Source organism: Odocoileus virginianus, chromosome 3, assembly GCF_023699985.2.
Source record: "Odocoileus virginianus isolate 20LAN1187 ecotype Illinois chromosome 3, Ovbor_1.2, whole genome shotgun sequence".
Classification (NCBI taxonomy): Eukaryota; Metazoa; Chordata; class Mammalia; order Artiodactyla; family Cervidae; genus Odocoileus; species Odocoileus virginianus.
The window spans coordinates 89,327,748-89,341,512 of NC_069676.1; the positions used below are offsets into that span (position 1 = coordinate 89,327,748).

General features: G+C 42.3%; 1 protein-coding gene across 1 annotated transcript in view; it reads left to right on the forward strand.

The window, feature by feature from the left end:
* RHOBTB3 (Rho related BTB domain containing 3) overlaps positions 1–13,765 on the forward strand; it is a 59,141-nt gene that overhangs the window by 23,227 nt on the left and 22,149 nt on the right. The window contains exons 6-8 of the mRNA XM_070465838.1: positions 12–377; positions 10,288–10,400; positions 13,451–13,571. Of these exons, the coding sequence (XP_070321939.1) occupies positions 12–377; positions 10,288–10,400; positions 13,451–13,571 (600 nt within the window). The remainder of the gene's footprint in view (positions 1–11; positions 378–10,287; positions 10,401–13,450; positions 13,572–13,765) is intronic.

Below are 13,765 nucleotides of genomic sequence, written 5' to 3' on the forward strand. Positions count from 1 at the left end.
TCCCGAAACAGAGAAAATGCCAGTCCTGAAGGCTGAGGCGTCGCATTATAACGCCGACTTGAACAACCTGCTGCTGTGCTGCCAGTGTGTGGACGTGGTGTTTCACAGCCCAGACCTGGAGGAGGTGGCTGAGGCCCACAAGATCGTCCTCTGCGCCGTCAGCCACGTCTTCATGCTGCTGTTCAGCGTGAAGAGCCCCGCCGACATCCAGGATTCCAGCATCATCCAGACCACCCAGGATCTCTTCACGATAAACAGAGACCCTGCGTTCCCAGGTGCTAGCCAGGAGTCTCCGGGCAACCCTCCCTTACGCGTCATCGTGAAAGATGCCTTCTTCAGTTCTTGCTTAGCGGACATCTTGCGCTTCATTTATTCAGGTATCTTGTCAGATGGTTCTGGTGCAGCCTCATACGCTTCTGAAATGAAATATGCCCATGGTCTTCGTGTGTACTGGTTGGTTTTATCCTTCTCTTCTTCATGCTATCTGAGGTGATGATTGTAAATGAAATAATATTTGCTTTATCCACAGGAATTGGTCCAAGCTTCCTCTCTCCTTACAAGTCTTGCCTTGGTTTTACATCTGCCTGTAGAAAGAATAACCTCTTTTCCTATTGAGCGAGTATGTTAGTATTTAAGTGTTAGTCACTCAGTTGTGTCCAACTCTTTGCGATCTCATCGACTATAGCCCTCCAGGCTTCCCTGTCCATGGAATTCTCCAGGCAAGAATAATGCAGGGGGTAGCCGTTCCCTTCTCCAGAGGATCTTCCTGACCTAGGGATCGAACCTGGGTCTTCTGCATTGATTCCTTACCATCTGAGCCACCAGGGAAGCCATTATATTTAAAAGAATATTCAAAATTCATTTTGAATATTCAGTATTCAAGAATTCATTGGTTCAACTTTAAAGAAATAAAAATCTTCAAATATATATGAAAATAAGTGTCTTTTACTTACTTACTCTTATTTGACTCAGATTTTGGAGGGAATTGAAGGGAGAAATTACCATGATCATTGCATTCAGTTTAGCATCTAGAAACAGTATCTAAAGTTAGTTCAGACTGATATCTAATTAATTTTGTGACTATTTCAAACTACTTTATTTACTTCTGTGCCCTTATCTTTGTAAGATTCAGCTTATCAATTATGTTTCTTCTTATCCTTTTAAAAGCTCAGTATAGCACATATATTCTAAAGATCAGACTTTTTAATTTGAGTTATTTTAACAGGGTGACTTCCTGGGTAACTCAACTGGTAAAGAATCCACCTGCAATGCAGGAGTCCTGGGTTCAATCCCTAGGTTGGGAAGATTCCCTGGAGGAGGGCATGGGCACCCACTCCAGTATTCTTGCCTGGAGAATCCCATGGACAGAGGAGCCTGGCGGGCTACAGTCCATGGGGTCACAAATAATCGGACACGACTGAGTACCTGAGCACAGCATTTTAGCAGATAAATTGGATACTCACATTTAAGTGTCCTATTTAAGAATAGAAAAGAATGGATGTAAAATGATTTTTAAAGTAAGCATCTAAGTACACATTTTCTGAAGATTTCTCTCCTTTAATTTTCTTTTTCTGCCGGGAACCATGTGCTGATGAATTAATAGGTTAAGATTGCTAATTCTCTGGAACGTGTCTGGAGAAACATTTATAATCTGTTTTTCGACTTTAGAATTGCAGACTGATGAAATGTTTGCAAGTAGAGAAAAAGTATGACTTAGCATCAGAGATTTGCATAGCCTTCTGTTCAAATGATTGATGATAAGATTTTTCTTTTTTTCATTGGAGTTTTGTTTAGTTTTGCAAGTTAAGAAGTTAATGGTTGTGAAAAATACAGTTGTAGCATGCAGATTTAAGTGGATTGAAAATATATATATTGGAGTTGAATGTGGTGATATAAATCTTAAATCCATTAAGTGAATATTTGCTTGGACTATTGCACCCCTGCAGAGCATACCAGCATAGTCAGTGCCTTCGGCATGGCAGCCTCTCTGTAAGTGTAGGCCGAACTAATGAGTAGACTCTAGTAGCTGTGAATCATTATGTGAACAAATCAGATAAGCTAGAGACTTCATTTAGTACAACAGATTTTTATGTTTAAACTTAGATTCTCACAGTTCAGAATTAGGACTAATTTTGAAAAGCCAAAATGTTTACACGTTTGAAGAAAAAAAATGTCTTTAATGATATGTCAGAGAACCATGATGGAAGTGTTTGATTTTTTTTTTTCAATGAGTTTGCTGTTGAAGTCATGAATTATTCAGCATGTTTCCCACAGTATCCATTAAATACTTTCAAAAGCACATGAACACTTTGAGGTCAGTTCTGTCCTCTTTAATATGGTAGCAATAAAATAACTAAATGTATGTCCAGTGACAGAACCTGCTTATTTTTCTCCTAGGGAGTAATTTTTTTTTTAACTGTAAAATTCATACATACAGATGGAAAAAGGGGGGAGAGAAAAGAAGAAAGTTCTCACTCCCTAGTACCCTTCCCCAGAGTTGACTACCTATTATAAGTCGTTCATGTATTCACACTCTAATGCTTTCTGAGAGAAATGAATATGTTGAGAAACTTGCACTAATGCAAATGTAACCTTTGGTGACTGCTGTTTTCTGGGAACCACGGGTAGTTTCCATGGGTGGAGCGTGGAGTGGGAGGTGATGGCTGGAAGGAGATGAGGCTGGCAGGGCCCGTGGGAGCTGCTCCTGCAGTTCTGAGAAGCTGTTCTAGAACTTTATGCATGATCAGACTGGGCTTTGGAAAGATCCTCTCTAATGATGGTGGGAAGTTGGAAGAGAAGGCAAGACAGGAATGCAGTCAGGAGGCACTGTTATTCTGGAGCTCAGCCTAAGGACGGCCAACATTCTGAAAATAGGTGGTTGGTCTTGCAGCCTCTCTATCACCTGTACCAGTACTCTTCAAACCTTAAAGTACCTGCCAGTCACCTGGTGACCTTGTTAATATTGCAGATTCTGATTTGGTGGGCCCTGGTGGGGCATTAGTTCAGTTCAGTTGCTCAATCGTGTCTGACTCTTTGCGACCCCAGGGATTGCAGCACGCCAGGCCTCCCTGTCCATCACCAACTCCTGGACCTTGCTCAAACTCATGTCCATTGAGTTGATCATGCTGTCCAACTATCTCATCCTCTGTGGTCCCCTTCTCCTCCTGCCTTCCATCTTTCCCAGCACTGGGGTCTTTTCCAGTGAGTCAGTTCTTCAAATCAGGTGGCCAAAGTATTGGAGCTTCAGCTTCAGCATCAGTCCTTCCAATGAACATTTAGGACTGATTTCTTTTAGGATTGACTGGTTTGATCTCCTTGCTGTCTAAGGGACTCTCAAGAGCCTTTTCCAACACCACAATTCAGAAGAATCAATTCTTTGGCGCTGAGCTTTCTTTATGGTCCAACTCTCACATCTGTACGTGACTACTGGGAAAACCACAGCTTTGACTAGACGGACCTTTGTCGGTAAAGTAATGTCTCTGCTTTTTAATATGTTGTCGAGTTGGTCATAGCTTTTATTCCAGGGAGCAAGTTGAATTTCATGACTGCAGTAACCATCCACTATGATTTTGGAGCCCAAGAAAATAAAGTCTGTCACTGTTTCCACTTTTTCCCCATCTATTTGCCATCTGGGACCAGATGCCATGATCTTAGTTTTTTGAATATTGAGTTTTAGGCCAAGTTTTTCACTCTTCTCTTTCACTTTCATCCAGAGGCTCTTTAATTTTTCTTCACTTTCTGCCATAAGGGTGGTGTCATCTGTGTATCTGAGGTTATTGATATTTCTCCCTGCAATCTTGCTTCCAGCTAGTGCTTCTTCCAGCCCAGCATTTCGCATGATGTACTCTACATATAAGTCAAATAAGCAAGGTGACAGTATATAGCCTTGACATACTCCTTTCCCTATTTAGAACCATTTGCTGTTCCATGTCCGGTTCTAACTGTTGCTTCTTGACCTGCAGAGAGATTTCTCAGGAGGCAGGTCAGGTGGTCTGGTATTTCCGTCTCTTTAAGAATTTTCCACAGTTTGTTATAATCCACACAGTCAAAGGCTTTAGTGTAGTCAGTGAAGCAGAAGTAGATGTTTTCTGAAACTCTCTTGCTTTTTTAATGATCCAACAGATGTTGGCAGTTTGATCTCTGGTACCTCTGCCTGTTCTAAATCCAGCTTGAACATCTGGAAGTTCTCGGTTCATGTACTGTTGAAGCCTGGCTTGGAGAATTTTGAGCATTACTTTGCTAGTGTGTGAGATGAGTGCAGTTGTGTGGTAGTTTGAACATTCTTAGGCATTGCCTTTCTTTGGGATTGGAATGAAAACTGACCTTTTCCAGTCCTGTGGCCACTGCTGAGTTTTCTAAATTTGCTGACATATTCAGTGCAGCACTTTCACAGCATCATCTTTTAGGATTTGAAATAGCTCAACTGGAATTCCATCACCTCCACTAACTCTGTTTGTAGTGATGTTTCTTAAGGCCCACTTGACTTTGCATTCCAGGATGTCTGGCTCTAGGTGAGTGATCACACCATCATGATTATCTGGTAAGATCTTTTTTGTATAGTTCTTCTGTGTGTTCTTGCCACCTCTTCTTAATGTCTTCTGCTTCTGTTAGGTTCATACCATTTCTGTCCTTTATTGAGCCCATCTTTGCATGGAATGTTCTCTTGGTATGTCTAATTTTCTTGAAGAGATCTCTAGCCTTTCCCATTCTACTATTTCCCTCTATTTCTTTGCATTGGTCACTGAGGAAGGCTTTCTTATCTCTCCTTGCTATTCTTTGGAACTCTGCATTCAGGTGGATATATCTTTCCTTTTCTCCTTTTCCTTTCGCTTCTCTTCTTTTCTCAGCTATTTGTAAGGCCTCCTCAGACAGCCATTTTGCCTTTTTTGCATTTCTTCTTCTTGGGGATGATTTTGATCTCCGCCTCCTGTACAGTGTAACAAGCGTCCTTCCTCGTTCTTGGCAGGCGCTCTATCTGTCAGATCTGGTCCCCTGAATGCATGAGGGTCTGCATTGCCAGTAGTCTCCAGGCAGTGCTGATGCTTTGTACACAAGTTGCTACAGCACCTGCTCTGGGAAGAAGTGGGACCGCCAGCCACAGCCAGGGGCCGAGGGCCCAGAATTCCGCCCCGAGGCCCTGAGGAGGAGCCCAGTGATTGGTGTCAGGGCACAGGATCAGAGCGGGACGCCTGCCAGGCCGACTGACACAGAGCTCTCTGGAGTGGGGGCTGTCCGTGCGTTCTTGCACCCCCAGCCTGAAGTTGAGGAAAGTCAGTGCTTCGTGGGTGGGTGGAAACCAAGTGAGCCTGGCAACAGTGACGAGAAGCCAGAGGTGCGTGACGACGGGGAGAGCTTGCTGAGCTGCAAACGCCGCACCAGTCCAGGGCCTGGACTTCCTAGTCTGGCACTCAGCTGTTGCCTTTCTGCTCTGAACTCTGTTTGCATGTGACTCAGTCAAGAGGTAGCCAGGAACACACTGGCCACAGGCCACTGACCTGGGGCTGCAGGGAGACCTGGATATGGGCTGAGGTAAAAGGAAAATAAATGCTGCAGCAGGTGCCTAATAATTATTCTTTAATTATTTACTCGGTATAACCTCAGACTCAGGCAAAAGTGATACTGTTCGCTGTGTTTAAAAGGACTACCATCTCAGCAAAATACAATTAATTGAGAAGAAAAATCAACCAGATTCTCGATCGCAAATGTCTAAACGTTTTCTGATGTTTTGTTTTTGCCCTTTGATCTTTTCCTGGTACATAGGTTGCTTATTTAAAAAAATATTTTTTAATTAAAGCAAACTAAAATTTGAAACCTGATTTATTTTTTCTTAGAAACTTAGAGAGGCTGGGCTTGTGTTTTATTTTCTGTTTGTTTGTCTTATTGTTATCAAACATCTAACAACTTTTGAACAGAGCACGAGTCGTAAGACCCAGTTTCGCACTGGTTTCCTCCTTGCAGCCCAGGCCTTGCTGCAGGTCATGTTGGGAACCGTGGAAGACAGGAGCTGGTTGTGCTCACGTCAGTTGGACCAGGAGGCAGAGGCAGAACCCATGACAGGGCGTGCTCTGGAATGTTTGCCCTGAGCAAACACGGGCTGAAAAACCCTATTAAACCTGTCTCCTCCTTTAAAAAAAAAATGAACCAAATGACAGAGAATGTCTCCATTCTTTTTAAAATTTAAAAAAAAATTTTTTATAATTTTCTTTTAACCTTTAGGAATTTGAAATGTAGATATCATGTCTGCCATGGACATTTGAGTCGCATATTTAGAAAGGGCCTTTTAATACTCTGGTTAACACTTTACGCCTATAATGAAGGCCTCTGTTCATTTTCGTATTCAAATTTCTGAGCAAACAGACACAGCAAAAGTGCATATGTTAATTTCCTCTTGGATAGCTGCTAACATTGCATAATGTCTGAGTACTTCATGACCACCACTGACACTGTGTGTGCATGTTCAGTGGTTTCTGACTCTTTGCGACCCCATGAACTGGAGCCCGCTAGGCTCCTCTGTCCATGGGATTTTCCAGACAAGAATACTGGAGTGGGCTGCCATTTCTTTCCCCAGGGGATCTTCCTTACCCAGGGATCAAACCCATGTCTCTTGGGTTTTCTTCATTGGCAGGCGGATTCTTTACCACTGAAAGAGGAATAATCTGAAGTGAGGCCAGCGGTTTCCTGGTCTTGAGGAGTAATCCTTACATGGCATACAATTGTAACATTCTTACAATACTCTGTACAGCCTTTATGCTGGCAGATTCCCGAGTCACAGGATCTCAGATGGATAGCAATTGAAATCTTTGTAAGAGCATCAAGAATTTAACTTTGAGTTCTTCCTGCCACAGATGGCCCTTAGAATTTCACATCACTTATTGAAATGCTGCCAGGATAAATGAATATGTGGAAATGAGCATAGTATTCTCCAGCTCTTGAAATTATTCTGTGATATGCTCTTTTCTGCACTGCATAAAAGAACAGTTGAATGCACATGGGTAGATCATGCTCTCTAAGACTAAGTAAATAAGTGCCCTAAGAAGTTAAAGAAGATCACAGTCAGTTACGTAGGGTGACATCTAGAGCTCTGCTGAAACATACAGTACCATGCCTGTTGTTAGCAGTAGTGTGTTGCTGACTATGTTGAGAAAATGGAACACATGTTAAATGTTATTGGGGCTTCCCTGGTTGCTCAGACTGTAAAGAATCTGCCTGAATGCGGAAGACCTGGGTTTGATCTCTGGATCGGAAAGATCCTCTGGAGAAGGGAATGGCTACCCACTCCAGTACTCTTGCCTGGAGCACCCCATGGTCAGAGGAGCCGGGGGGGCTACACTCCATGGGGTCACAAAAGAGTCAGATGTAGCTTAGCGCCTAACACTAAATATTATTACCACAAGGAAAGAAAAGAAAAATCTCAGTCTGATTATTGCTTTATGAGGACCTAAGTGTCAAAGATGATTTGATTAGCATTTCTAATTATGAAAAGAACCCAGTCATTAGAGTGCCCTTATAACTTAAGCTTACTCTTCTTTTCAGTTGTTGGATCTTTCTGTGTCTGTTCTCCAACAGATTGATATCCTGTAGGGATTTACCTGTTGCTAATCTTAATGCACTTAGATCTGATGCTTGTTTTCTTTCTGATATTCTTCTGAAGGGAGATACCGTGTAGGTGTTCTTTAGTTAATGTAACTTTACTTTTAAGAAACAATACCTGTGCTCTCCTTTAACATACGTGAATATCGGTCAAAACTGCTTCCATGTGCTGTTTGCTGCATGCCGCTGACCCTGGGTTTTGATAGTGGATGAAATATCTAAAGGAAGAGCAATAGTCATCAGTACTCAATGCACACTAGAATTTCCTGGAGGCTTTTAAAATTGATGTCTGGGCCCCATCTCCGCCTGGGGATAGGACCTTCTCCAGTGGTATTTTATAAAAGATCTTCCAGGTAAATGTAATACATAGCTAGAGGTGAGAATCACTGGCATAGAGTGAATTTTCTTGAACTGAGGTCCCTTGGCTTCTAAGGGATCCTTCTCTTTTATGTAGACTTCAATGGCTATGCGTGTGTGGGAAATTTTCTGGAGCAGTGATCCAGAGAATTCATCAGATTGTGAAAAGAGTACGTGACTTGAAGTTAAAAATCACTCGTTGAGGAAGAGGAAAACAAAAAGCATGGGCTTGTTCCAGACTGTCCGCCTTGGGGAGTTTGAGGAGGGAGAAGAGCTAACAGTGAAGTCAGAGAAAGAGTGCTGAAAGGTAAAAAGAGGCAGGGGTGCCCTGGAGCTAGCTAGTGCCAACATGTGAGAGACAGTGGCATTTACCTATTCCTAGGGGTGTGTTCCAGAGAAGGCAGTGGCACCCCACTCCAGTACTCTCGCCTGGAAAATCCCATGGACAGAGGAGCCTGGTAGGCTGCAGTCCATGGGGTCGCTAAGAGTTGGACATGACTGAGCGACTTCACTTTCCCTTTTCACTTTCATACGTTGGAGAAGGAAATGGCAACCCACTCCAGTGTTCTTGCCTGGAGAATCCCAGGGACGGCAGAGCCTGGTGGGCTGCCGTCTATGGGGTCGCACAGAGTCGGACACGACGAAGCGACTTAGCAGCAGCAAGGGTGTGTTCTGTGTTGTTGTATTGAACTTGGCCATGGTGGGAGCATGTACCCCACAGAATAGCAAATGCCTCAAATGAGGACTGTCCTTCCCCGACCCCTCTCCTAGGATACACTGTAGTAGTCATGAAGAGTAGGTAAGGAGAAGTTGAAGACAGGCAAGGATGCCAAGTGCCACAGGGCTTAGCTGTAACGAGGCCTGAGAACAACTGGACTGCCAATCTGATTCTAAAAGATTAGCTTTGGATCTCCTTGGTACAGCCTGGCGGCAATTGCCTAATCTCACTGGTTCAGTAAATGTTCATTCTGTGCCCTGTCCACTCCCCGGTATTCATGAAGGCACCTGACAAAGTTCTGGCTACCTGAAGGGAAATAGCAGAAGAGAAAGATTGAGAGCAAACAGAAAAGGATCTCAAGTCACCCAGAGGGATAAATCAGCTAAATTCATACCAGTCGTTAATGGTGAAGGTAGAACTGGAACCTGGGTCTCCCAGCTGTGCCCACCCACTCTGTATCTTTTTGAGTTGTATTTTTAGGATTTAGAACTGTCTATAACGGAGAAGGCAATGGCACCCCACTCCAGTACTCTTGCCTGGAAAATCCCATGGACGGAGGAGCCTGGTAGGCTGCAGTCCATGGGTCGCTAAGAGTTGGACACGACTGAGCGACTTCACTTTCACTTTTCACTTTGATGCATTGGAGAAGGAAATGGCAACCCACTCCAGTGTTCTTGCCTGGAGAACCCCAGGGCCGGGGGAGCCTGGTGGGCTCCCGTCTATAGGGTTGCATAGAGTCGGACACAACTGAAGCGACTTAGCAGCATAAGGGATGGGATGGATGGGGGTAGTCTCTATAGAAATGTTCTTTGGAAACTTAGCAGCGTTGATAGGAAGATTCACTTGATGTAGAAAAGCCCAACAGGGAGTGGGAAGCCTGGGTCGGAGACTGCTGTAGGCTAAGGAGAGAAGTGTTTGGGGGAAGGGGAGACGTTTTGCTGATCCTGGAATAGGAGACTTGTAAGACACAGAGGTAAGGGGCCCGATAGGAGTGAAGTGAACCTAGGAAGCGATGGCTTAAAAGTGGGTTGGTGTGAAAAGGGAGAGAGGGACCGGATGGGGTGTTGTTTTTTCTTTTTAATGTCACAGTTGTGTAGTTCTACAGAATATTATCCAGCTCTCGTCTTCCGGTTGGCTCTGTAAGCACTGGCTGTGGAACATCCTCATCTGACCCTGACAGTGCATGAAACCTTCTGGATGCGTTCTGTTCCTGTGCTGACTGTAGTCACTGCCCTTTATGATTGACATCGTTGAGTCCGGCCTCAGAAGGGGCCAAGTCCGCCTCTTACTCAGAGCAAGTAAACAAGTCGAGTGTTGGACCTCTTGTAATGGGAACTCGTATCCTAGCCGCTGCTGCTATCATTAGCTGATCGCCTGTTATAAAAGGGGTGGCAGCTGTTCGGAAAGAAGACTCTAGCTTTTGAGCAATAACTTAGGTGAAGGCAAACATTTTTTTTTTTAATGTGAAGGCTGTTTAAATGTTTTAGTATAATTACAGAAATATATGTTTGATAAATAAAAATTAAAAGAAAATTTTAAAAAAGGAACATTGATACCCAGTAAAATATTTATCTTTCTTCCTGCTTTAACAAAAAATTCAATATGTATTGATTTATTTACAGGTGCCTTCCAGTGGGAAGAGTTAGAAGAAGATATCAGGAAGAAATTGAAAGATTCTGGAGATGTTTCAAATGTAATTGAGAAAGTTAAATGCATTTTAAAAACACCAGGAAAGGTAAATTAGTTTATTGTAAGTTACTTTAACTTTCTCTGAATTTTATCTGCTATACTGAGGTGAATATACTAGGGAGTCATGAGGAAAGTTGATAATGTATTTTTTTTCCTTAAGTATACTTTTTGCTGTTTAAATGTTTTAAATATAAACACATGATTTCTTGCTATCTCTGATTTTAATTCATGTAAGAATTCAAATATGTATGAGTCATGTCTTTAAAATGTTGGTTTGTGAATTCTGTTCCCTGAAACATTCCCCTGGGACACTGGGAATGTGCAGTCTATGTTAAGAATGAAGGCTGTTGAATTTGCCTGGTTATAGTCAGACTTATTGGAGACAATGCTTTCTCACTGCTCGCAGTTTCATTCCAAACAGTTTTCAGGGGCATGGCAGTTTCAGTGTGTGTCTTTTTTAAGAGTTCGGAGAAATCTCCTTGACTAGGTGGACAGCTGAGGATTTGTTTCTCATCCAGTATAGAGTTAAATGCGTATGTTAGGTTCAAAGATTATGGTCATAAACTACTGCACATGAAAACTCTAGTAACTGAGATTTTGCAGAGTCTATGAGAGCCTTAAGAGTAAATTTGTTCACTTTCAAGATGACTACATTATACAATTGAGCCAGAATCTTTATTTCAGATTCTGTGATAAGCAAATCGACTACTTTAGATAAAAAGGTAAGTTGTGTGCACTGCTTAGCAGAATAGAGGTTTATGTTAAATGTAAGAAAAATGATTATTTCTTTAGTTTTTTATACAGATGAATGCCAATGCTATAACCTAAGTTTATTAACATTTTAAGTTAATGTTTCAAAACTGCACTAAGTTTTTATAAAGATTCCCAACTATTCTTTAAATAAAAAAATTAATTCTTTTTAAACACAATATGGGATTAAGGGATAAGGCCATCCTTTTCTTGTTTTAATAGCACATTGAAGCAGGTATACAGAAGCTGGCCACTTGTGCAGGTGTATGGCAGGGTGGTAGCTCTTACAGTCTAATTTAGCTAAATAATGCTTTTGTAGAAATGTGCATTGTAGACTTGCACTCTGCTTTTCAAAAGTTCTCTAGATGAACTTGCTCAGAGACCAGTGAAAATACACATATTCTCTCCGAACTTCTGCCGTCGCATTTTTTTTTCCCCCAAATTCAAGGCATAGTTGGCTTGGTGGCCTAATAGTTAGAATTCTGGCCTTTCATTGCTGTGGCCTGAGTTCAATTCCTGGTCAGGGAATTAAGATCCTGTAAGCCATGTGGTATGGCCCAAAGCGGGGAAAAAAAAATCAAGGCATAGATGACAAGGAAATCTGTTATACAGATCTATAATTTTATCTATTGATACCTAAAATACATCTACATGTATTTATGGTGTACAGATTCATAACCTTTACCTAAATGGTTAGGACAGAAGTATTGCCTGTTGTTCTAAACCTGAGCTTTTCCTTGGATTGGATTCTGAACAGTCATTCCTTTGAGTGGCAAGAATAAAGCAACTTTTTCTTGGGGAAGGGAAAGCTGGGGCCTGTATTATTCTATGGGATTGAACTGAACTCTTCCTTTGCATGGGAGGACACAAGAGTTCTATGCTTTCCTGGGGGGTCTCTCTTCTTTGAGTAATGGGATTCAGGAAATAGCCATTTAAATTGTGTCTGCCACAAATTACCTGTGGCTTTGAGTAAGTCTTCTCAGGGCTTTCTCTAAAGTGAGGGATAAACTAGGCATCGTTTAATCAGTTTATCAGGCGTAGTTTATAGGATTTACCGAATCCTAACCATTCGGCCACGAAGAACTTCCATCTATGCCTAGTTTATCTCTAGACTGATTTCTGAAGCCCTCAGGTTCTGACGATGATTTTTGACTGGCCGTCTCCTTTATGTCCCCCAAGTCCTCATCCCTAGCTCCTTCAATGTGTATGAAAGTATACTGTGTGTAAGAACTTAGATTATAGGAGCAGGGTTTGTATAATCCTATTTTGATCATCTGTTTTGCTCATGGATATTATCCTGGAGTGTGTGTTGTTCTTTGAGAGGAAGGATAAGTTTTTTTCCCTTCTCTCCAAACCTTTTAACTTCCCACCCTAGTAGATTAACTCAGAGTGGGGAGTAGGTGTCTTTTATTCTTATTGCTAACGTTGTACGCCTGGTTATTTCTTGGAGATAAAGCTTTCTGAATTTCCTGTCTGGCTGAGCAGAGGGTCAGGAGTTCTGACCTGGCCAGAGGTTCTGAGAGTCAGCCAGGGAACTGGGTGATGGAGGAAGGGAGAGGGGCTGGCCCTTTTTTCCTGGGGTTCTTTCCTTCAGAAAGGGTTGTCTGAAGGATCACAGAAGGGGTGCACAGAGCACCAGATCCTGAGTGGGGAGCAGAGAAAGGCTGGAGACCCCCAGCCTTCTTCACTGTTAACTGGAGGCTCCAGCTAGGAGTTCGGAGAGGACAGATTGGTGTGGTCATGGAACAGGGTTTCTAGAGCTCCAGATGAGAGATGCAGGCAGTCTTTGATAGATTCCAGCCATCACGACTGTGGGCAGGAGAGCTATTTAGGATTATAAGGTTGTAGATCAAGATGCATTAGTCCCTCACTCCCAGGTGTATTAACGTTGCATCTAGTGAGCAATAGAACTTGATGTGACAGGTGAAAAATATGTGTGTTTTCTTAATTGCAAATTAAATTTTGTGTATATGTTTTCTTAACTCGTGCATAGACAAGCAGGTTGCGTATGCCAACATGTTTTACTAGGCGTTCGCATGAGGTCGCACCACTGTTGTCTCCCAGGTAACAACGGTGCGGGGGATTCAGGACCCACAGCGTCTCAGTCGTAGAGTTTTCACTTAGCCGGTTCTTCACTGCTGTGAGCGCTGCGTAATGCAGTGTTGCTCATTGACAGGTAGCAGATGCAGTTCTCTAGGGTAGGTTTCCACGAAAGCTGTGACCGGAGATGCCATAGGGCAGGTAATCCACTGCTCCTTCAGACAGCAGAGATTTCCGAGTTCTCTAGGCAAATGATCAAAACATATTGTATAATTTTTCCTCTCGTGTTTTTATTTCTCCTTATAGTTTAATTGCCTAAGGAACTGCAAAACCTATCAAGCCAGAAAACCTCTGTGGTTTTATAACACTTCCCTCAAGTTTTTCCTTAATAAACCAATGCTTGCTGATGTTGTCTTCGAAATACAAGGTATAGTTCAGATTTTACAAAGTTCATCATTCATGTTAATTTCTTGTTTTAACTTTCTATTTCAGCTTCGAGTATTTTGGGTGAAGGAATGACTATACTCTATTGTAGGATGTAGATTAATAGTACTTGAGTTTCTACAATTTCTAGAAAATATCATTTTCTAGGGAAATGAAATATTTTATTAAAATAAGAAA